The following is a 21,829-nucleotide window of genomic DNA, read 5'->3' as shown; positions in this document are numbered from 1 at the left end:
CGGGTTGTTGCCGGCACATGTTTCCGGGTCTCACTATGTCCAGCACCCATTTATATACATTTATATACATGAACAGAAATTGTAATTTAACAAATAAAAAATTCATTTATGCGTCATGGTTGCACCTCAATATATTTTGTTGGTGGCTTTGCAGAATAAACTTGATGTATTGCTTCTAGGATTCCCATACATTCACATACACACCAGCCGTTATATACACATATACATAAGCTTAGAAGTCTGCAAAACACACTTTTACTAATCCTCCCGATATTTGGGCCTCTGTGCCCGTTCATTTGCATGCCCTTACCCAGAGTCCTTAGCTGCAGGGGCAGCACTCTGTGTTGCGGAATGATGTGGTAAGTCAGCTTGTTGGAGCGAGCGGTGTGTGAATGTACTCATAAGTGTTCTTTATCATTAATGCACAAGAGAATAGAGGACTCTATTCATCCACGCAGCCAAGAAAGAGGGCACTTCTGCTCCTATTTACAGCCACCCTGTATAGAACAGACATTATCCCAAGTTGGAGGATGCAGGAGGTAGACCTGCCCCCCCAGGGCTGGATTCCTAGCCGAGCTGATGGAAAAATAATATGTTAATTACTCGGGAAAGTGGGATTAAAAGAAAAAACAGCCTTGGCATGGTTTGGTGATAAATGTCAGGACTCTGGTGCAGGAAAATATTTCTCAGCAGTTTGAAGCTGGTCTTATAGGAAAGGACACTACATACAGAAACGTAACCCTATTTATACAGCTGTCTTCCACCATGAGGTCCATGTGAACCCCTTAAAGCGGACCTGACAAGCAAGTGCGCTCTTTATATCCTTCCTCCATATTTTTCTCTTTTTTCTGTTTCAATAGTTTTTACTGAACTTTCCAACAATAGACACAAGTGCATACATAGATAAATATGCCAGAGGTGCTTTGCGATATATCGTCTTCAACATTGGGCATCATTACCCATGCAGGAGTCATTGTACTTAAAGCGGACCTTCACCTATATCTTTAAAATAACAACAAACACACCTTTAGAAATGTTTAGTAAGGACAATCTACAAACACAGACTTCTAGATAATTGCCGGCTTGGTATTCTTTGCATTCCTTATTTCTCTTTCTTACCCAGTCTTCTCACAGTGGCCATGTTTACTAAGAGCAGATTACTAGATCTCCCTTTACTTCCTTTATTTCTGGCACATGTGACTAGCACATGTGACCATGCACATCATCTCAGGGGAGGAAAATGCCTTTCCCTGAGATCTCATGAGATTACAGATGAGATTTCCCAGCAATGTTCTGCTGATGACAAGGCAATCCCAGTGTGCATTGCTTTGGCAAACTGAAGTCATTTTGCCCTTTCAAAGCAGGAAGTGAATGTTCTGCAAGAGTAAGTATTTCAAAATCACAGCATTTTACACCTGACATGTCTGTGTTATTATTAATCATCATACATAGAGGGATGCATTGGGAGAATTAGATTTTTGAGTTTACCGTTCCGCTTTAAGAAGATAATGAAGAATATAGCAACAGGGATCGTGCATGTAATCACTTATAGATATCCATGCGTGCGACATGAGGACCCCTGTTGAAAAATTGGGAAAAGTGGGTACCCACTTCCACAATCGGGCCACACACTGGGGGGAGGATTCATAAAAACTGGAGCAGACAGAATCTGGAGCAGTCACCCATGGTGACCAATCAGCTTATCTGTTCCATTTTTAAAGGTTAACTGAACCAACTAAAGAGAGAAGCTGATTGGTTACCATGGGTGACTGCTCCAGATTCTGTCTGCTCCAGTTTTTATGAATTATCTCCACTGTGAGATTCATCCACACTGAATCCCTCTTCACAAGTGTATTGTATTCTGACAGCGGCCATTTGTGCTGCTGTCACAATACCCGTACAGCTACTGATGCAGAGATTTTTCAGACTGGTTCCTTCGAGAAAAGTTTCTTGCAAAGTCAAATGTTGTCTAATATGGAGGGGTGGGACGACGATGTTAGATGTCCTGATGGGACCTTGCACTGGTCAAAGTATGCCTTGCTCAGGAGAACTCTGTCGAAATTCACTCAGAGCATAGCTAGCTTTAGTGTAATATAGTAAAGTACAGGTGTGCCCACATGAGTGACGTCTCTGTATGAATGGGTAGGTCGGTCAAGGGGCAACTCCAAGTCAGGGGGTCCCCTTTTTGACTCAAAACAAAGGACAAGTGAAAAAGGGGCAAGAAGAGGGGTAGAAAAAGAGGGTAAATGGGCAGGGGTAAGAAAAAAAGGGATGGAATTAAAAGGAATAGGGGTTTAGGAGAGTGAGCAAGGGAAGATCTATGGGCAATCAGAGACTGGCCAGTGCAAGCACCACTGGGGCCAAAACCCTATTTTTACATTTGTCTTTTGGCGTTTATGTCCCGCATATTATCATGTGAATCTACTGGAAGATAATGAGTCGTCCACGGGAAGTATGTAGTGTTTTAAAAGGAAACCAGAGCTGAGGGATTATAGGGCAGTCATTGCTGATCTCCTTCTGAAAATGCTGGTTTAGTGGCCTTCTCTGGCTTTGATACTTTGAGCTGCTGACCCAGAGCAAGGATGCTGATCTGGAAGGTCAGAGTGAAGTTAGTACTCCAGATTCTTGGTTTAGGTCAGTGACTAAGAATAGCTAAGAATAGCTGTAATAGCTCTCAGCAATAGGGGAATGTATATATGCCATCACATACATTGTAGAAGGTTTATAGTAGAGGCCAACGAGTCAAATAAACTGTTTGGTATTTGTTAGGTATAAAAATAAAAAAAGGAATAAATATGTGTATATACAGTATATACACTGAGTGGCCAGATTATTATGACCACCCCATCAGTACTTCGTTGGGCCACAAGATGACTCCACAAGATGACTTTGTTGGGCTGCCTCGTGACTCCACGAGATGTTGAAAGGTGATGCGAGGAATCTGACACTGCACTGTTGCCCTTCTGTTGTCTTGTACCAGTCTTGCCACTCTCCGTTCTGCCCTAACATTGACTAGTCGCTGACGGCCACAATTCGCACGTTCAGACCCAGATTTTCGGCTGACAGTCCAGTCTTTAAACACTTTAACAACAGCTGCTCTTGAACATTTAACGAATTCTGCTGTTTTGCTGATACTCGCTCCATGGCTCCGAGCGCCAACAATCATCCCACTTTCAAAGGCTGTTAAATCGCGTTGTTTACCCGTATCTTCAGAAAAAAATCACTTCTACTGTTGTGGTAAACTACCTGCTTCCCTATTTATAATGGTCTGGCCCTCTAGCAACTTCAGCGCAAAATTATAGCTAATTATAGATAATTTGCCTACAAACGTCAGGTGGTCATAATAATCTGGCCACTCAGTGTATGTATATACACACACAGTATATGAGCATGTTGAACGAGGTGGAGCAGAGATCCTCAACGTTGTTTTTCTCCTTACTCAAAGCCGAGTGCTACACCTTCTCCATCCTGGACAGCTTTTCCCTTGGGGCGGCAGGGATAGAGGGGCGGCACAGCCTGCAGCTTCTCCTCCGATCCCCGCTGCTCTCCCCCATCCCACTAACAGAACCTCAATGCAATTTCATCCCTGTGTCTAACCCCCGTGCCCTTTATGTTGTATGTTGCTTGTTGAGGTGAGATGGAGATGAAAGGCCTAAAAAATAATTCCAGGAAGCATCAAACTGAGCCCTTCACAAAATCCCAGTGCAATTTCAGGGAAACAAAAATCATCTCTGCATGAAAACACTTTACTGTTTTATTGGCTATATGACTCTAACAGTCCCTTAGATACAGAAAAATGTAAACATCCAGCATTTCTGTGTGGCTTTTCCTCCTCCTGTGTACAAAACTGCATTCAGGCCATTCAAAAATGTAAGGAACCGCCATCCCTTGCTACTCTTCCAACATGCATTGCTTATTTTTCTCTTCTTCAGCCACTAGATGGTGCTGTGTGCATTCCAAGTATATGGTCACCAGCACCAATGGAAGAAGATCCCAGAACAGGGATGCTGGTGATGCCATAGTTTAAATATTTACTTCCTTGCTCTTCCAGGGAAATTGCAATGAATCTTATACTGACAACTAGGGATGCACCGATAACGGTACTTCAGTATCTAGTACGAGTAACGATATCGAATACCGAGTACCAGAAGTCAAATTCAGGAAGTCCCATTCAGGAAGCCAAGCGGCATATAATGACTCGCCACTTGGCTTCCTGATTAGCCGGGAAGCAGGGCGGCGTGTAAAGACTCGCCACCCGGCTTCCCAATTAGCATGGAAGCCGTTCCCATGCTTCTTCTCGTCACTATGTGACGAGAAAGCATGGAGCCGGCTTTCTGGCCAATCAGGAAGCTGGGTGCTGTGTAATGACGTGACGCCCGGCTTCCTGATTGGCCGGGAAGCCAGCTCCATGCTCCCTCGTCATGATGCCGGCTTCCCAGCCAATGAGGAAGCCGGGCGTTGCGTCATTACACGGTGCCCGGCTTCCTGATTGGCCAGCTTCCCCACCAATCAAGAAGCCGGGCAGCGAATCATTACACAAGTGACAAGCGAGCATGGAGCTGGCGTGTAATGACGCGCTGCCCGGGTTCCTGATGCAGGAAGTATTGGGCTGGGCATCGGAGCATTTTGGCGAGTACGAGTACTCGCCCAAATACTCGGCATCGGCACCAATGCCGCCCAATGCCGATACTAGTATCGGTAGCGGTGCATCCCTACCGACAACTAACCTTTGTGACTGTTGGGGTTTTCAGGGGAACACCAATTGCATGTTTAGGCCTTTGGGTATATCTGAGCAGGTTCCAGTTTTTTTTACTACAATACATTTGCACATTTTTACCATGTAAATGTAACTTTCAGTTGAATCTGGAGCTCCACCTTAAATGCATACCCGGTAATGTTTCAGCTGTAGCTAAATAAATGACAGAAGGAGAAGGAGTTTAGCTGCAAAGGTGGCCAGCCATGACCCGTTCCTTTACTTGAGTAGGGATTGATATGGGATGAAGCGCAGCGGGCAGAATGATATATATTTCCAGAACAAATCTCCCTGGCAGTGTTATGCCATGTGTACGGCTGGGTGACATTAGCTGCCGGCATGTGCTGGAGGCAAGAATACTGTCCCAGTCATTGGTGGTCCTTCCGCTCTCTGCTTCTCTCTGCGCTGAGTCTAGTTGTCATTTTTGCTTCTTGCTGCATTGGTTGCCATGGGAACAGTGTAATTCTCATTCTCTCTCCTCTCTTAATTGCTCCGACTGCGGTGTCATTAAAACTTTCCGTCTAACTAGCCCCATAATACCTGTCAGGCTGCTAGCTGTGCAGGGTAGAGGTTTGGGAGGTACTTGTTGGTTGGCTGTCATGCTGAGATAGCGGCTTCAGAAGTCACTGACTTGGAACACCTAGTCAGTTATGATTTTAGTTTGCCTTCACTTGCTGCGTGCTTGTTCCAGGTGAGCAAGGCAACTAACATTCTCAGAAGGAACCTACGTCAGGCTTTAACCTCAGGCAGGTAGCTACATACACAGTTGAAATTCATACATTGCTGCTGTATTACCTGCCAAAGTATTTGTATTTCTTTCCATTCAGCCATGAAATCTACACAGCCCTGCCAGGAGGGGTGTCCCTACACTTTCTGCCGCCCTGGGGTTGTGGTGGATTACGTTACGGGGTTGCTGGTTCTTCCGGTTTCGTTAGAACTAAGAGGTTTGCCCAAGAAAGTTGTTCTGCACGATTGCCAGCCGCGGCATTGCCCTATACACATACAGCACAGCAATGAAGTAATACAATGAACTAGGATCGCTGTAATCCAGCACGTTATTAATCTCACTCAACATGGCCACCGCTTGAGCTGGGCACATGTGAGATTAATAACATGCTGGATTACTGTGATCCTAGTTCATTTTATTACTTCATTGCTGTGCTGTATGTGTATAGGGCAATGCCGCGGCTGGCGATCGTGCAGAACAACTTTCTTGGGCAAACCTCTTAGTTCTAACGAAACCGGAAGTCAGGCAGTCGCACTGACTTCACTAGTTTCCAGAAGCTGAGTGAGACACCAGCCAGAGCATTCCGCTGAGCTCCTGGCAACCAGTGATGTCAGTAAGCTGGGCGGGACACCGGCCAGAGCGTCACAGGTTACTAAGAGCTCTTAGCAAACTGGGACACTCAGGTCGCCCCCATGTGCCCAAGGAGATGTCACCTGAGGCAACTACCTCATTATAGGGATGGCCCTGCCTATCAGACAGCAGAGCCAGATCAGCAACCCGAGCTTTTCTCTACTGTAGCTGCCTGTAGCCTGTGATTGGACAATGAAGGAGAAGCGGCACACCAGATTGGCTCCCAGTGGCTCTCCCAGTCTGAGTGCTGCTGTGCAGAGTTACAGGAGGCTGATACTAAGCCAAAATAAGGTGCACTAGCTGCATTTAAAAATACATAGTCACACATATGTGCACACATAAGCGCATGTTTTTTTCATACACTGATGCATTGTGGGAAGGCAGCCTATTCCATTAAAATGGGGTTTAAAAGACCCTGCACTATATTTAGTTAATGCAGGGCACCACAACGCACAGTGCATTCCCATCCTTGCTCTGTGGTGTTTGTTTATACTATATATGTGCATTGGGGTACTATTCAGAATGACTGGCAACACATTGCAATGCGGATATACAGCATGTTAGCGTGCGTTGTGGTAACATGCATTAAGACATTTTGGTTAGCGGTATAGATTATTTTAGCGGTATAGCTGCATTCATTATTATTATTTTAGTAATATCTGCCTGGAGCTCAGCTTTTTAAGCCCTCCCAGTCTATTTAATAGGCAAAGTTTCCGGTCTCAGGTGGCAGATTTATACAGATGGATTGAAAATAAATGTCCGTGCTGCCCATTAAAAACAGTTTGCTCCCAACCTCCATTTTTTTTCACATCCGCACCTTTGAAATGGTAACGGGAATGGCTGCTGTGGGCAGTGATGGCTCCTTTTTTCTCTGGATTGTGGAGCATAACCCCACTGTTTTTTCCAGATGTAGAATTGATGGATGGACGTAATGCTTTTGCTGACTAATCCCCCTGTGCGCCAATGAAGATATGACACCGGCTTCAGTTTAGAGCAGGCAGAATAATGAGAAATGAATTTTCAGTGGTGACGGGATATTATAGTGATATTACAAATAAAAGAGCTTCTACAGTCCCTGTATATTTCCTGCAGGTGGCGATATACCTACCTTTCAGGATCTCTGATCTGTTGCCCTGTGTCCTTCAATGAACGGAGAGAAAAGGATTTTACGGTGAGTACAAAAATCCTATTTTTTAAAAATAAGTATTGCAGGTATTCCGAAAAATAAGCAGCTCCGGCTTCAATGCTCACCTCCTCTTCGGTGCTGTCCCCTGTTGACTTAGGGATCTATTTAGTAAAAATTCACATAGCTTATTCGTCCAGGGAACTGCATGTGTATTCATCCTGTGCGAGTTAACCAGCTGTTGTGAGAATGGGGCAAAAACAAATGTTCTTAGTGTAATTTCCTTCTAATTGAATGTTCTTCAATGGGGAAAATACCACATTGTGGTCACTAGATGGAGTTGAGGACCATTAGAAATAATTACACGTTAGTGGAGGGAATGAGCATATGTGTAACCAGGGGTGTCCTTAGCATATTCGCCGCCTGAGGTGGGGTGGTGGGGGGTGCTGGTGGTGCTGGAGGAAGTGGTTCTGGGGAAGGGGGTGCAGGGCATTGGAGGACAGAAAGCTTGTGTTGCACACTTGGGGGGCGGGGATGGCGGGGGAATCATCTCACCGGCATCCTGCCCACCTCACTGACATCACTGGTTGCCAGGATCTGAGCGGGACATGGCCAGAACATCCCACGTGGCTAAGAGCTGGGTTGGGAGATGTGTATGGCCCTTACACATCTCCCTGCCTAGCTGTTAGCAATCTGGGAGACTATGGCCAGAAAAGGGATGGCAGGCACAATGCAAACCCTGCCCCCCCCATGTGACCCAAAGAGATGCCACATGAGGCAACATCCTTAGGCCTGGTGCAGCCACCGCGCATGTTTTATACTGTCCGTGGTGTGATGTCATCGCGCATGCACGGTGATGTATTTCACTGCCGGAGGCCATCTTGGTAATGGATGCCAGCAAAGAGAGGAGGGGATATTGACCTGGTGGGATCAGGTATGCCGATGTGTCTCTCCCTCTCTCGTGCCGCTGTTGAGCTCTCGGCCAATGACCGTGTGCTCGACTTTTAAGAGAGGGTGACACTAAAATGACTGCCAGCCATTTTGGTGTCACCCCCTCTGATGGTGTCACCCGATACAGGCCGCACCCCCTTGTGATGCCACTGCTTAGACTGCCTCATTATAGGGTCGTCCCTGAATGTAGCTATTGAAGTTCCTGTAGTATCAATGATTACATTTATTTTTCTCATTTTTTTCCAGTGGTCTCCTTACTAGCATATATTTATTTCCTATAGTCCTCAGTGCAATCCAAGGCCCATAATGCAGTCTTTTCTCCATTGAAGGGCATTAGACTAGAAGAGCCAATCAGCTGCAGTCACTGTTTAGGTTCACCCACGCTAAAAATGATAAGTGTATGGCCAGCTTTTCTTTCTCCATTCACATGACTTCACAGACCCTTAGACTGTGTTTTGTACTTGACTACTAAGGAGTAGAAACTGTGTAACTTCCTCAAGATTACATGAGATAAACTAAAATGTTTCCTCCCTGACTGCAGGATCTTCAACAGAACACATTATAGCTAGCATTTGAAGGTTAAGCCATTGTTGTTTCTTCTGCATCCCTCTGACTCTGTCAGTACCATGGACAGTAGAAGGTCTTTCTCACTGAGTGTGCAGTTCACTCACTTTATAAGGACTGGATTAAAGGCAATCTGTCTTTTTGCTATTCAGGGCAAAGTGACAGGCTCTCTTGAATCCCTACCCCATAGCATCACATCGCACAGATACGCTCATTCACCGCGTCCCCCCTACCACTCAGTTCCCTCGTCTAAACCTTGTGTCAGCTCTGTGTTGGACAGTGTCAGAGCTCACATAAGGTTATTAAGCTGCTTCCCTTCCCAACATGACAGTTATCGGGCCTGGTGATTGTGCGCTCAGGCCTGACCTCTGCATCCTGGAAAGAAGTGGAGAGGGATGCATGGTTCATCATACCTGAAATTACCAGAAATTTCTGAAGCCTCCAAAAGATAAAGCCAGCAGTGGAGTAGCATCCAGCAAGTATGTATCAGTTGCCCTAACAGGCAAGCCATGGAGAAAAATAGGAGCGCTGCTATAGCTGACATGATTTTAAAGATGCAAACTCCAGGGCCATCAGCCTAACCATCAAGGACAACTGTACCTTTGTTACCAGTTGTCCTTTTAATGAATGTAGCAAATCTCCCAGTCCAGTCCAGTCCATTGGTTTTATATACTCAACTTCATCCTTGATCCAGTGGTCCTAACTGTGCAGCCCTATTGGGAGCCGCATAGCCTACCTTCACACTGGGTCTTCTTTAGCCATCGCATGCATGCCTTGGCCCCATTTATTTCTATTGGGTGAACTGTTCTCTGCAGTACCGCTGGAGGTCGCCATGAGTATGTCTCCCTATAGGAACAAATAGGGCCATGTGAATACGACCCAGCGAGGATGATTTGTGAAGCATGGGGCTGCTCAGTGATGATTGCTGGACCAAGGACAAAGGTGAGTATAAAACCATCTTGGCTGAAACCAACAGAGTTAGTGCATTCATTAAAAGACAATTTGGGCCCATACTGTACAGCTCTCCTTTCAGTGCCCAATGAGTCATTGTCCTGGCACATACAGACAGAATGGGAATTCAGACTTGACACACTTGCCTGCATGCTTGATCCAAGTCAAGAACTCACCGGGTAGCATCAGGTTGAGTATGAGAACCTTGGAGATGGCCCTTTTAAAAGCAAGTCAGCAATGTAAGCTTCATTACTTCTATCCTCACAGGTTCACTTCTAAAGCTGAATGAAAGCGGTAACTGGCTGTTCTATTTAATCCTTATTCACCAATTCTAAAACAGAGCCCAGCCAACACTGCATATGACAAGTCTCTTTAATATAATCACCAACCATGATCCTTTTTATATGATCCATGGCCTGGCATTATAAAAATATGACATTGGGGTAATTATTTGAAAAAGTGAACCAGGCTGGTGTTGTCTTTTTAAAATGGTGCGGCTGTGCCTTGCTCCAGCCAGTGGAGTAACTATGGCCATAGCAGCCCAGATGGCTGCTATAGGGCCTGGTGGTGGAAGGGGGCCCCATTAGGTTGCAGGAATACTGTAGGAGTGGTTGTAGTCGACGACAACTCTAATTCCCTGTAAAGTCTAAAGTGTAGAGATGATTTCAGATGCACAAGAGTAGTCCTTGGGATCTTGGCATTGTTACTCACAGCTCAGAGAAAGGTCATTCGGGTAAGGGGGGCCCATGATCTGTGTAGAGGATACTACAGTAGGCAGTATGTGCAGGACAGGAGTGTAGAGGGTATGACAGTGGGCAGTATGTGCAGGACAGGAGTGTAGAGGGTATGACAGTGGGCAGTATGTGCAGGACAGGAGTATAGAGGGTATGACAGTGGGCAGTATTTTCAGGACAGGAGTGTAGAGGCTATGACAGTGGGCAGTATGTGCAGGAGACAAATGTAGGGGGTATAACAGTGGGCAGTATGTGCAGGAGACAAATGTAGGGGGTATGACAGTGGGCAGGATGTGCAGGAGACAAATTTAGGGGGTATAACAGTGGGCAGTATGTGCAGACGACAGGTGTAGGGGGTATGACAGTGGGCAGTTTGTGCAGGAGACAATTGTAGGGGGTATGACAGTGGGCAGTATGTGCAGGAGACAATTGTAGGGGGTATGACAGTGGGCAGTATGTGCAGGAGACAATTGTAGGGGGTATGACAGTGGGCAGTATGTGCAGGAGACAATTGTAGGGGGTATGACAGTGAGCAGTATGTGCAGGAGACAAATGCAGGGGGTATTACAGGGGGCAGTATGTGCAGGAGACAAATGTAGGGGGTATGACAGTGGGCAGTATGTGCAGGAGACCAATGTAGGGGGTATGACAGTGAGCAGTATGTGCAGGAGACAAATGTAGGGGGTATGACAGTGGGCAGTATGTGCAGGAGACAATTTTAGTAGGTATGACAGTGGGCAGTATGTGCAGGAGACAATTGTAGGGGGTATGACAGTGAGCAGTATGTGCAGGAGACAAATGCAGGGGGTATGACAGGGGGCAGTATGTGCAGGAGACAAATGTAGGGGGTATGACAGTGGGCAGTATGTGCAGGAGACAATTTTAGTAGGTATGACAGTGGGCAGTATGTGCAGGAGACAATTGTAGGGGGTATGACAGTGGGCAGTATGTGCAGGAGACAAATGTAGGGGGTATGACAGTGGGCAGTATGTGCAGGAGACAATTGCAGGGGGTATGACAGTGGGCAGTATGTGCAGGAGACAATTGAAGGGTGTATGACAGTAGGTAGTATTTACATAATTACAGCCCTGGCTCCGTCCACCCAGCTGCATCATCCATTCATTGATCATATGACAGGATCTGCAGATGGAGAAACTACAAGTCCGATCAGCCACTGTGGGACTTGTAGTTGATGTCACAACACTTGTAGTCAATTCATACTTCCCCCCATCCATGATACTGAGTGTCCATACCAAGATATGGACCTGGATGTGAAGAAGAGTCTGTACGAGCCAGAGCATTGTACTTGCAATACACTGATTGCGGTTGCAATGCTTTACTGGCTCCAATGCAAAAATAATCCATGCACATTTTTTCTTTAATAAAGAAGTGTGCATTTATTATTTTTTATTCTCAAAAGGCGGATTTCACCTTTAAGTCATGTGATCAACATTAAAGCCAGGCAACTAGCATTTTCAAAAATAGAGGTCACCGACGGCTGCCTCCCATTTCTATTAGTACAGGTTTACCCTTTATATCTATTGGCTGAGATAATAAAACGTCCGCCACCTCTGTTTATAGACAAGTATAGCCGAATGCGTAATCACTCTAGCTGGCCGCTAAGGCTGCGGGGGTGTCAGAGAAACCCTTGTCGTGAGCTCTCTTAGCCCCAAGCTAGGACCGTTCTGTATAAAATTAGCTCTCCAGAAAAAGAAGCCTAAATTAAAAGCATAAATATTTGTGAGCAGCGTCCTAGCTAAAATAAATATGTCATATATATATATATATATATATACACAGACACATTGTAGCAAATTCAATTTTCTCATCTGGCCATCTCTGAAGACTCTAGTGGCAATGTCCTTAAAGTGAATGTATTGCACTTTTTAACATAGTTTCTTTCCTTATTACAGTCAGAATTAAAGGAATAAACATTTGACAAATATTTTTTGCCATATATATGCCGTGTGCATATATATGGCAGCGCGGTGGAGGGCCTTAACGCTGAGCTGCTGCATATATGTGTCAGCCGGCTTTGCTATTCTGTGCAGAGAACGTGCTAGCGACACAGTGACCGGGCTGCCTCTGACAGCTCCCGGTCACCGCCGGTGGGAAGGGTTCCCAATCATGTGACCTCTGACACCCAATCACAGTGATCACATGATTGGGAAGCCTGCCTCCAGGGAGTCCCTAGACTATTCGGGGCTCATTGACATCAATGGTTGCCAGTAGACGTGACCCAATGAAATGCCTCCTGAGGCAGTCACCTCAGGCTGCCCAATTATAGTGATGGCACTACCCGCCTCCAACTCCCGGCATTAAAGTTCAATTCCAGGATTTGGGGCTACCTCTGCACTGCAAGGGTTATATTTTAATTTGTCTAGGGTATAAAATAAAAAAGATACGCTCACATGATCCTCACTCCTGCCTGATTGTTAGACTGGTGCCCACAGCCTCTTCCCCCCCAAGCTCTGGTGGTCTTAGGATCCGTGACATCATTGTGTCTATTGACTTGCATTGGATGTGAGGATGCCAAGGGACATTCCATAGCCGGAGTAGACGGGAGGAGAGGTGAGTGGTCACCGACACAGGACCAAGAAACAGGTAAGTATATCTTCTTTTTTAGTTTAAACTCTAGACCAAAACGAGCACTTAACCCATGCACTACGGGAGTAGCCCATTGCAAGGGTTCATTTTTTACATACCCAGAGTCCTTCTTTAACGCTGAGCTGCTGCATATATGCATTAGCTGGCTCTGCTGTGCTATTGTCCATTGAGAAGAAAGTGACAGTGTCAGTGTAATGGTCCACCCTCAACACACATATACTCACCTTTTCAGCACCGCCCTGCTACCCCTTCCTTCATCACAACCAGCACTGAAATTCTTGGTGTCGGCTTCTAGGCTGAGCAATGTCATCACCCCCTACCCACAATGGAGGAGGGCTGGAGAAGCGATGCCAAGGTGGATATCAGGGGGACAAGGGCCCTTTTGCAAATGTCATTTTGCCCTGATTACACAAGGAGACAGTGGCTCTGTAAAGGTATACTCCCGTCATAATTGAAAACTAAGCTGTGAAATGCATTCAAGAATTACAACTTACCCTTCCTTCACAGCACTTCAGTGTTTCATCCAGACATTGCTGCAGTCTACCTGTCCCTTCAGTTGGTGATTTAGTGTTTGGAGAACCCCTGAATTGATGCAAGAGAGAAATCCCTAAACACCTCCCGGCAGGCTCCTTGCTGTTTTTCCCATCCAGAAAACGGATCTAAAAAAAGTCAGGAGACACAATAAGACCTACACTGAATGTTTCAACATCAAAGAAAACTGAGAGATTGGAAGTAAAATAGCAGAGATTTCAGGACATACATCCCAGGGATCCTGTAAGGTTATGGTAAATAAAGTACATGACATCGGCACAATCATCCTGGCCTGTTGTTTATAGGGCAGGAGGCCCATGGAGCTTCACATTTCGGATCAGCTCAGTTCCGAACCTAACCAGGAAGTGCACTGCTATTTTAAGGGCTTATTCACACCATGTCCGGACAAAAAAAATTTGTTCCCAGGCAAAAAAGCATCCCAATGTATCCCTATGGTATTTCTGGGCTCTGTTCACACCAGTGCAGACCAGACAAAATAAAATACCGCTTGTCTCATTTTCTCTGGTCTGAGATGCATCACAAATGAATACAAATGCACTGGAGCACACTGGACTGCACCTGAAAGCCCATTTTAAGCTAAAAAGGAAAAAAACAACAACAACGGAACGTGGCAAAATTGCACTGCACTGCACTTGCAGATGTGCTCCAGATCTGGTCCAGGCATGGGGTGAATTAAGCAGGAAATTGAAGGCAGACGGTCCTTTTTTCAGGGTATGGCTAATGCTGGCCACAGACCTTACAACCATCGCAAGACTTTAGTCTTGCGATGGTTGTAAGGTAATTAAAAAAACGTACGATCTTTCTATCTTGGACAGGCAGATTGTACTTCTGATGATCGCAAGCCCGCCCCACCGCAATGCTGAACGGGCAGTGTGCGCTTGCGCACACCGGCCCGTGCGGCTTTTATCTTGCGCACATGCCACAAACCAGCTGAAAATTGTACGATGAACGGCTGGTTTTCGAAAATGTTCCTAAGATAAAAGTCGTGCGACCTTACAGTAGCAGAGGTCGCACGGCTCCCACACACCTTACGATTATCGTACGATTATCGCAAGGTGTGTGGGCACCTTAAGGCACAATGAACATTTCTAGGTGTTCTCTATAACATGATCACTTTTTAAGTTCAGGTCCACTAGAATTCGCTTTAGATTCTACTTTCCCTAATTTGTGCATTTTGGACATTAAAACTGAGAGATGTATTGTACTTAGATGATATGCAGAGTGTATACTCAGAGTGGTGCTACTCAGCAATGTTTGGATGACTTTTAAGACAGCTTGGCAAAAATAACTTGGTATTTATTCTTCTGATTAGAGCAATTATGGCTCAAGATACCAATAATCTGCATGAAATATCACAGTCCACCAGCAAGATTTCAGTTAATGTGTGCTCTTGATGAATAGGCTCCATTGAGTCTAAAGCTGCAGACGAGGATTCTGGGTAATGACATACTAATAATCAAATGGGGCTTGCTTTGTGTTGCCATGACACGTTACCATCTATATAATTTGCATCTAGGGTCCGTGTCTGTATTTTGCGTAGACTGGTTTCTGTAAAGCTTCTGCCTGACTTATGAGGTCAATCAGACACACAAAATGTTTGATTTATATTAAGTTTATTTAAAACTGCGTGCCCTACCTCTGTCTTTTTTTTGGCTCTTAAGTATGATTCCACCACAAAAATGTGACTCAGAGATATTAAGGCATTCCCGCTAAGTAGAAACTGGTAATTATTTTTTTTTTTTAAGAGGCAGCTGTAGTTGGAGCTGGAGTCTGAATCACTCCATCGAGTTTTGGAAACATGGAGAAGTATTATATAGGTGGCTGTGTTTATCCAAACCTTCTCAGGCTCATTCCTTCAGGGTGCCTGAGGTCAGAGCCTCTAGATCTCGTTTCCAGGCTGGATATCGGGTATTCCCTTCTGTGTTTTGCGGTGATGTGGGCTATGTGTTTGTGTTTTGTGGTAAGGAGGACTGCGTGTGTTTTGTGGTGAGGTTGCATGTATGCAGTTATAAGGGGTGGGAAGGTGTAAATAAGATGGAATGCGCTCACATTCTGTCTGAACGCACGCTAGACCTTCCAGGGAAGACACTATATGTTGTCGCGAGCACTTTTCACGTTATAGTAATGTGCAAACTTATATGAACTAGTAAATAGGAAGTGATAGCTAGCAGCTTCTTTTGGTTGCAAACTATGAGACAGCAGAAGCAGCGGGGCAGATGTAGGTTTAAGTTCAGTGAGACTAGTAAATGTTACTGTTATCGATTGTATGGGCAAATTATGGCATCCAGACATTCTACACAATGTCAACAATTCAACTGAATTTCTGAATGGTGTGTGTAGTATAGTGTTGATCACCCCTGCTTTGTTCCAGTAAAGCTTGCTGCCTGCTTCCTCCTTGCAATGGGTACTGCTGCTGGTTGCAAAATAACCAGCAGGGCCATGCCAATGCAACCCTACAATGGTGGTAGGAGAACCAGTGCTGCCCAGTCTTTAAAGGGTCAATCCCAATTTGTATGACAAAACATGTAGGTGAAGCAGAAATGTTCATGTGGTGTCACACATGAGGGTGTAGTCAAATTGGGGTGGCAGGGTTAGCATGCTGGCCATTTATCATATTGTTCCTAATTTGCCTTGCTTTGTTTAGAAGCACATACTCACCTTCCCTTGGCTTTAGCTGCCAGGAGCTATAACTGGAAGCCTTGTGTAAGCAACGATTCACTCTGCTTGAAGCTTACGCAAGATTCAGTACTGTCCCCCACGTGACAGCACTAGGCCAATCACTAAGCACCAGAACTGTCACATGAAAGGTACAGGAGTGAGTCACATGCTACTCCATACCTGGAAGTACCAGGCATTTTGTTCACTCCCAACAGCTGCATGGAACGGCAGAGTGAAGGAAATGTAAAGTATGCGGAAGGATGCAAACAGCCAAAATAAATATCTAGATAGTGCACCTTTCAGAGGATCACCACATTTTATCTCTTTTTCCAAAGTAAATACCAGTTATAGCCAAATCAACTTCTCTATGTAAACAAGTTGATTTGACAAAGATATATGTGGAAGGGTGGCATTAAAGCAAACCTCTGGCTGTGACCTTCATGTGCAATGCAAACATGTAAAAACAAAAGCCAAACCCAAAAAATAGTCCTTGTATTGTTGGTAATTACATACGCCCCCAACCATATGACAATGATCAGGTCTGGCGATTGGCCAATTAGGTTCATAGCACTGCGGTCTGGGGAGACAGGGAGCATGTTCCCCATATTCAAATATTCAGGTATTTTAAATTGGTGGCGGTGTTCTGTCGAGGTGACCAACTCGTCGAGATCTCCAACTCGTGACGTCACGTCTGTTGCAGATATCCACGAGATGGCGCTAGTGCACAGTTTTTGCAATCCTCGTTGACTTCTCCACTTGCCGTAGGTGCACTTGTATGGCTTCGAAATTGTCATTGAGTTCTCCAACTCCCGTGGGTGCTTGTGGAATCGGGTGCCCGTGCAGGCGCACTGCCGCAAATTGTTGAGCCTGATCCTTCTCTTGGGTGGCTGCGCAGGTGCACTGATAGGAGTTGGAGGTCTCGACGAGTTGGAGAATTCGATAAAACACCAGCAAGGATGGATCACCGAGGGTGAGGCGCTAAAGATTATCTTTTTGATTTAACGGAGAACTATGAGATGAGTGCTTTTCACTCACCTCATAGTTCTAGCCGACCTGTGACAATGAGACTGTCACAGGTCGGCTCAGTAGATCGGGAGGTGAGCGAACACATAGCGGCGTTCGCTCACCTCTCGATCCTGTCATGGCTCTCTGCCGTGACAGGGGAGGGGCTGAATTCCCCTCTCCCTGCTCCGATCCTCCAGCGCTGACTGGCGGAACGGACGGGGGAGGGGGCGGGTACAGCTGACTCTGCCTCTAGATAGGCAGAGCCAGCTGTCAGTCACACAGCTGGGCGGATCCAGACATAATTGTCGGGATCCGCTGCAGCTGCGGCGTCTCAGTATAGTAGCTTGCGGTATACTGAGCTTAGGGTGACGGGAGGACGCTAGTTTGTGTCATCCCGTTACCCTAAGGAGAACTATGGGGAAAAGCCCTAACCCCATAGTTCTCCTTTAAGGACTTTGTTGGTCTATTGTGGTGGAAATTGTTTACTATTCATTTGCAGTTATCTATGAACAGAAGCTCCAAGCTTTTGTACCTGGATTTGTCCTAAACTGCAACTGTCCTACACTGCAACCCCATTCACACTTGACAAAGGGGCCAATTGCATTAGTGTCAAGAATGGCTCCGTGAGACTCATGAGAGCAGCTGCAAACTGTTTGCATTCAGGAGGAACCACAGCATGTGCGATTACATGCACGCATGAGTCTCATGGAGGAACTTGCGAGACTTGTGCAATTGGACCCATTGTCAAGTGTCAATGCGGCCTTAGTAGACATGAATAATCTCAGTTGTAAAGTCTCCAGCATCTCAGTCCACTTACGCATATGAAGAATGTCACCAGCACACCAATGTCTCTACAGCAAATGAGTAGTCGTTTATCGACGTATGCTGTCTCTCATTTTGCAAGCACTTTCGGGGCCGCACAGGGTCCCCTTCATCAGGCTCACTGTCATCTGTGAGCCTGATGAAGGGGACCCTGCACGGCCCCTGAAAGCGCTTGCAAAACGAGAGACAGCATACGTCAATTGGTGCGCTGGTGACATTCTTCTAATATCTACATGCTGGTGGCGCCATCCGCAGTCATTTCAAGTACCCACCTGTATATCTGAATGGGAACCCCGGTAAGGAGTGCAGCAAGGAACTTCTTTTTTATTCAGTCCACTTACGTTCACCTCGTTTACAGAAAGCATGAAAGTTTTATTTGCACATCCAGTCTATGAAAACAGACAACAGCCTAGTGTGGATGCAAGTTATGAAACACAGATTATTTACGTACCAAAGTTTTCCAAAATATCTTTCTAAGAAACAATCGAGAGCAAAAACAACCATTTTTCAATGCATCGTTTGTAAAAACAGCCACATAAACTTGTTATTATCCCTCGCAGTGTTTACTAAATAAAAAACCCCCCAAGCCAAAGTAGAACGTTTACTGGTTGTTTGTGCCGCTGTTCAGTAGTGCTCTGTGAGCAGCCCCAGACAAGAGATGGTATGTCAGGAGAGCTGCCCACTGGAGCCTCTGCATTAAGACTGCTGACTCCGCCGGTAACAAGGACTCACTTTGATTTCTCCCTTTTTGCTACTCAGCACCAAATGTTTTGATTCCTAATTTAGATCATCCATCCTGACAAAACGTGCTGCCTTCTGAAGCCGGCCTTGATGGGGCTGCAGGCTACTCTGAACTAGCACTCTCTTCGACGTATTGCTGAGGGACACTGAAATGAGCCGAGACTTGTGACTCAGGGTTGCATAGTATGTTTTAATCATTAGACATTCTTTACAGCCCTCAATGCTGTGCATTAAAGCACCCATGACAGGTCCTCTTTTGGTTCTTAGATGCCTTACTATCTTGTTAAAATTGATCTCCGGGCAGCTAAAAAAAAGGCAAATGAAAGTGACACACAAATCCGGAGTTAGATCTTAAGAATACATTCAAGTACCTTAACTTTTAACAAAATGTATCTTATTTGTGTATCACTCGGCTGTAGATCCTTGGTGCTGACACTGTCCTTCCTTCTGGAGGGTGGCTACTTTTGTTCCCCATGGTCCCTGTGTGTGTTGTAAAGTAGTCACCACTCCAAGGTCAATCCTGTGATGGACTACAATCTCATGTTTAGTTTACTAATTTGTACTGAGATTGTAGTCCATCACGGGAGTGAGCTTGGAGCGGTGGCTATTTTACAACACACACAGGGACCATTGGGAACAAAAGTATCCCCCCTCCAGAAGGAAGGACAGTGTCAGCACCAATTCAGAGATGATTTGAGGATCTACAGCCGAGTGATACACAAATAAGATACATTTTGTTAATAATTAAGTTACTTGAATGTATTTTTAATATTTAACTCCTGAGTTTATTGTCACTTGAATGCACCGAGGCATTAAATAATAAATCATAAAATGTGGGGGTTTTTGTATGCATCTAGTGGAAGTACACAGTGTGCTGTGTGGCAGGGCTGTGTAAATCTTCAGATGGGAGGAACAGAAATGCAAATCATTTTGCAGGTAAAACGTCCCCCTTATATTTTTTTTTGTCTCTATATTTAGCTTTTTTCCTGGAGTTCAGCTTTAAAAACCTGTGGCCAGCCTGGTGTGCTCAGGGAAAGGACAGACCAAGATTGGAGTTTATGCTGACAGCTCTCCCATTCTCCCAGCAGCCCTCTAAGTATCAGTCTATTTTACTAAGATTGGCGTAGAATGGTGAGGTAAAACAGGTGGCCAGGAGCTGCTCTAAGCAGCATACTAGACTGGCTGTTGCTTATGCTAGACAGCTTGGATAATGTGCTTTGGGGCAGTGCTGAGCAGCAGCTGCCTATTATGAGGGTTTCCTACACAGCCTTCAGTTCCTCCAAACAGCTACCCGGTTCAGGTGCAATGCTGTATAGTAAAAGCAATGCAAAACATAACTAGTGTGACATATGCTGTACCCTAAACTCTGATATGATATCCTTTAAATAAGAACCCTTAAACTTTTTGTTAAGCGTACTCTAGTAGCAAGTGAGCTGTTGCATTCTGGCCCGTAGAGCAAAAAAACGTTCCTCAGTCTTGATTTCTAGTGATGACATAGACCTTCCCTTACAGGGCACAGACGTATTGTTGACGCACTAAGATGTAAGGACTATTTTAGCTGCATTTCTATTATTTTCTCATGGAAATACTAATTTCATAAACATATGTATTGCATGGGCATGGATTTCTATGAATTGGTATTTCATACCAATAATTGGTATAAGTTGATATCTCATAGTACCTCACAATTATCACCAGGTAGAAGCTAGCAGCATTTTAAAATATTTGTGGTCTTAAAGTAGAGCTACAACCTCCTAATCCTTACAGTCAAGGAAGGAGCCATATAGTCCTCTATTTGGATTGCAGATGCCATGGTGCTGCACATGTGATCATCTATGACACCAGGCATTTGAGGGCTTGAAAGTTCAGTTGAGAGCTAAAATAGGAACACTGGTAACCATCATAGTTGGCATGCCTTAAAAGTAACTGTTTTGGAAAACATTACATTGGTGGGTAACGTTCTTCTTTAACCTAGAGGAAGGCTACCACTAAATTATATTAACACCCACCTACATTTTTTTGTGAACCTTCAAAGGGCAGTTGTGCCCTTATGCCTAAAGATGGTGTGACTGGTGATTGGAGAAGCCATCCACTTCCAAGCCTGCAGCCAGTAGTTGACTTCTCCTTCTCCATTTTCTACATAGGATCTGTGTAGAAAAGGCAAGGCATGTTCAGTGTGCCATGACCTGCCAGCTCACTCGAGAGAATGGAAGAGCCACCATAAGCCACAGCCCCTGTAAATGGATGCTCATTCATCTGAGGTCTGTAGTGGGCTTTGAGATGGGGAAGAAGAGTGGAGACATATAGCCCCATTATGTTTACACCTATCTTTAAAGAATATAAAGGTCTAGTATAAAAACAAAAGTTGAGGGCACAGAGTGAGCCATCTTAGTCTCTACTAGGATTGCAGTTGCCCTGGGGCAACAAACAGTATGTGCAGGAGAGGAGTGGAAAGGGTATGAAAGCAGTCTGTATGTGCAAGAAAGGAGTGTGAATAAGTATGACTTCAATCTGTATGTGCAGGAGAGAAGTGTGTTGGGTATGATGGGGAAATATGTGCAGGACAGTATGACAACCAGCAAGAATAGTTCATATTTTACACAAAAATTTTAGTTTTGTAATTTTTAGAAGTTGTTTTTAATCTTTTTAAATTTGCATCTTTCTTTACAATGATACCAAGTGTTCATGCCACAAATGTCCTTATTCAGCTACTTACTGTTATAGAGTACCAACTGTCTGCCAGTTTTCCTGCTACATTGTCACCCTGTCAAATGGTGGAGACCCAAGGCATAGTCCACTGTTGTCACTATCAAGAACTCGGTTCTGAACAAGGATGTGCAACCGACTTTGGAGCCAGTGCATGTAAACAGAAAATGGCTGGAAGAAAATGGAGGCAATCAGGAACACTGAGATTCAAAAAAAGGTGAAAACAGTATTTAATGAGAAACAAGTGAATTCTATATGATACTCAGTGCTATAGCAAATTAAACGTCATCCAGTTTAGGTTTATC

At 45.0% G+C, this 21,829-nt stretch overlaps 1 protein-coding gene across 1 annotated transcript in view; it reads left to right on the top strand.

Moving 5' to 3' along the window:
- The window catches only part of LOC108783703, a gene marked incomplete at its 3' end in the record, with an annotated part of 149,993 nt that extends 132,773 nt beyond the window's left edge, over positions 1-17,220 (top strand). Inside the window, exon 7 of the mRNA XM_018552332.1 lies at positions 17,016-17,220. Within this exon, the coding sequence (XP_018407834.1) occupies positions 17,016-17,220 (205 nt within the window). The remainder of the gene's footprint in view (positions 1-17,015) is intronic.
- Between the last annotated feature and the right edge of the window lie 4,609 nt (positions 17,221-21,829).

Source organism: Nanorana parkeri, unplaced genomic scaffold (assembly GCF_000935625.1).
Source record: "Nanorana parkeri isolate BGI_ZX_2015 unplaced genomic scaffold, ASM93562v1 scaffold85, whole genome shotgun sequence".
NCBI classification, from domain to species: domain Eukaryota; kingdom Metazoa; phylum Chordata; class Amphibia; order Anura; family Dicroglossidae; genus Nanorana; species Nanorana parkeri.
This window is presented reverse-complemented; position numbering and strand designations above follow the sequence as displayed.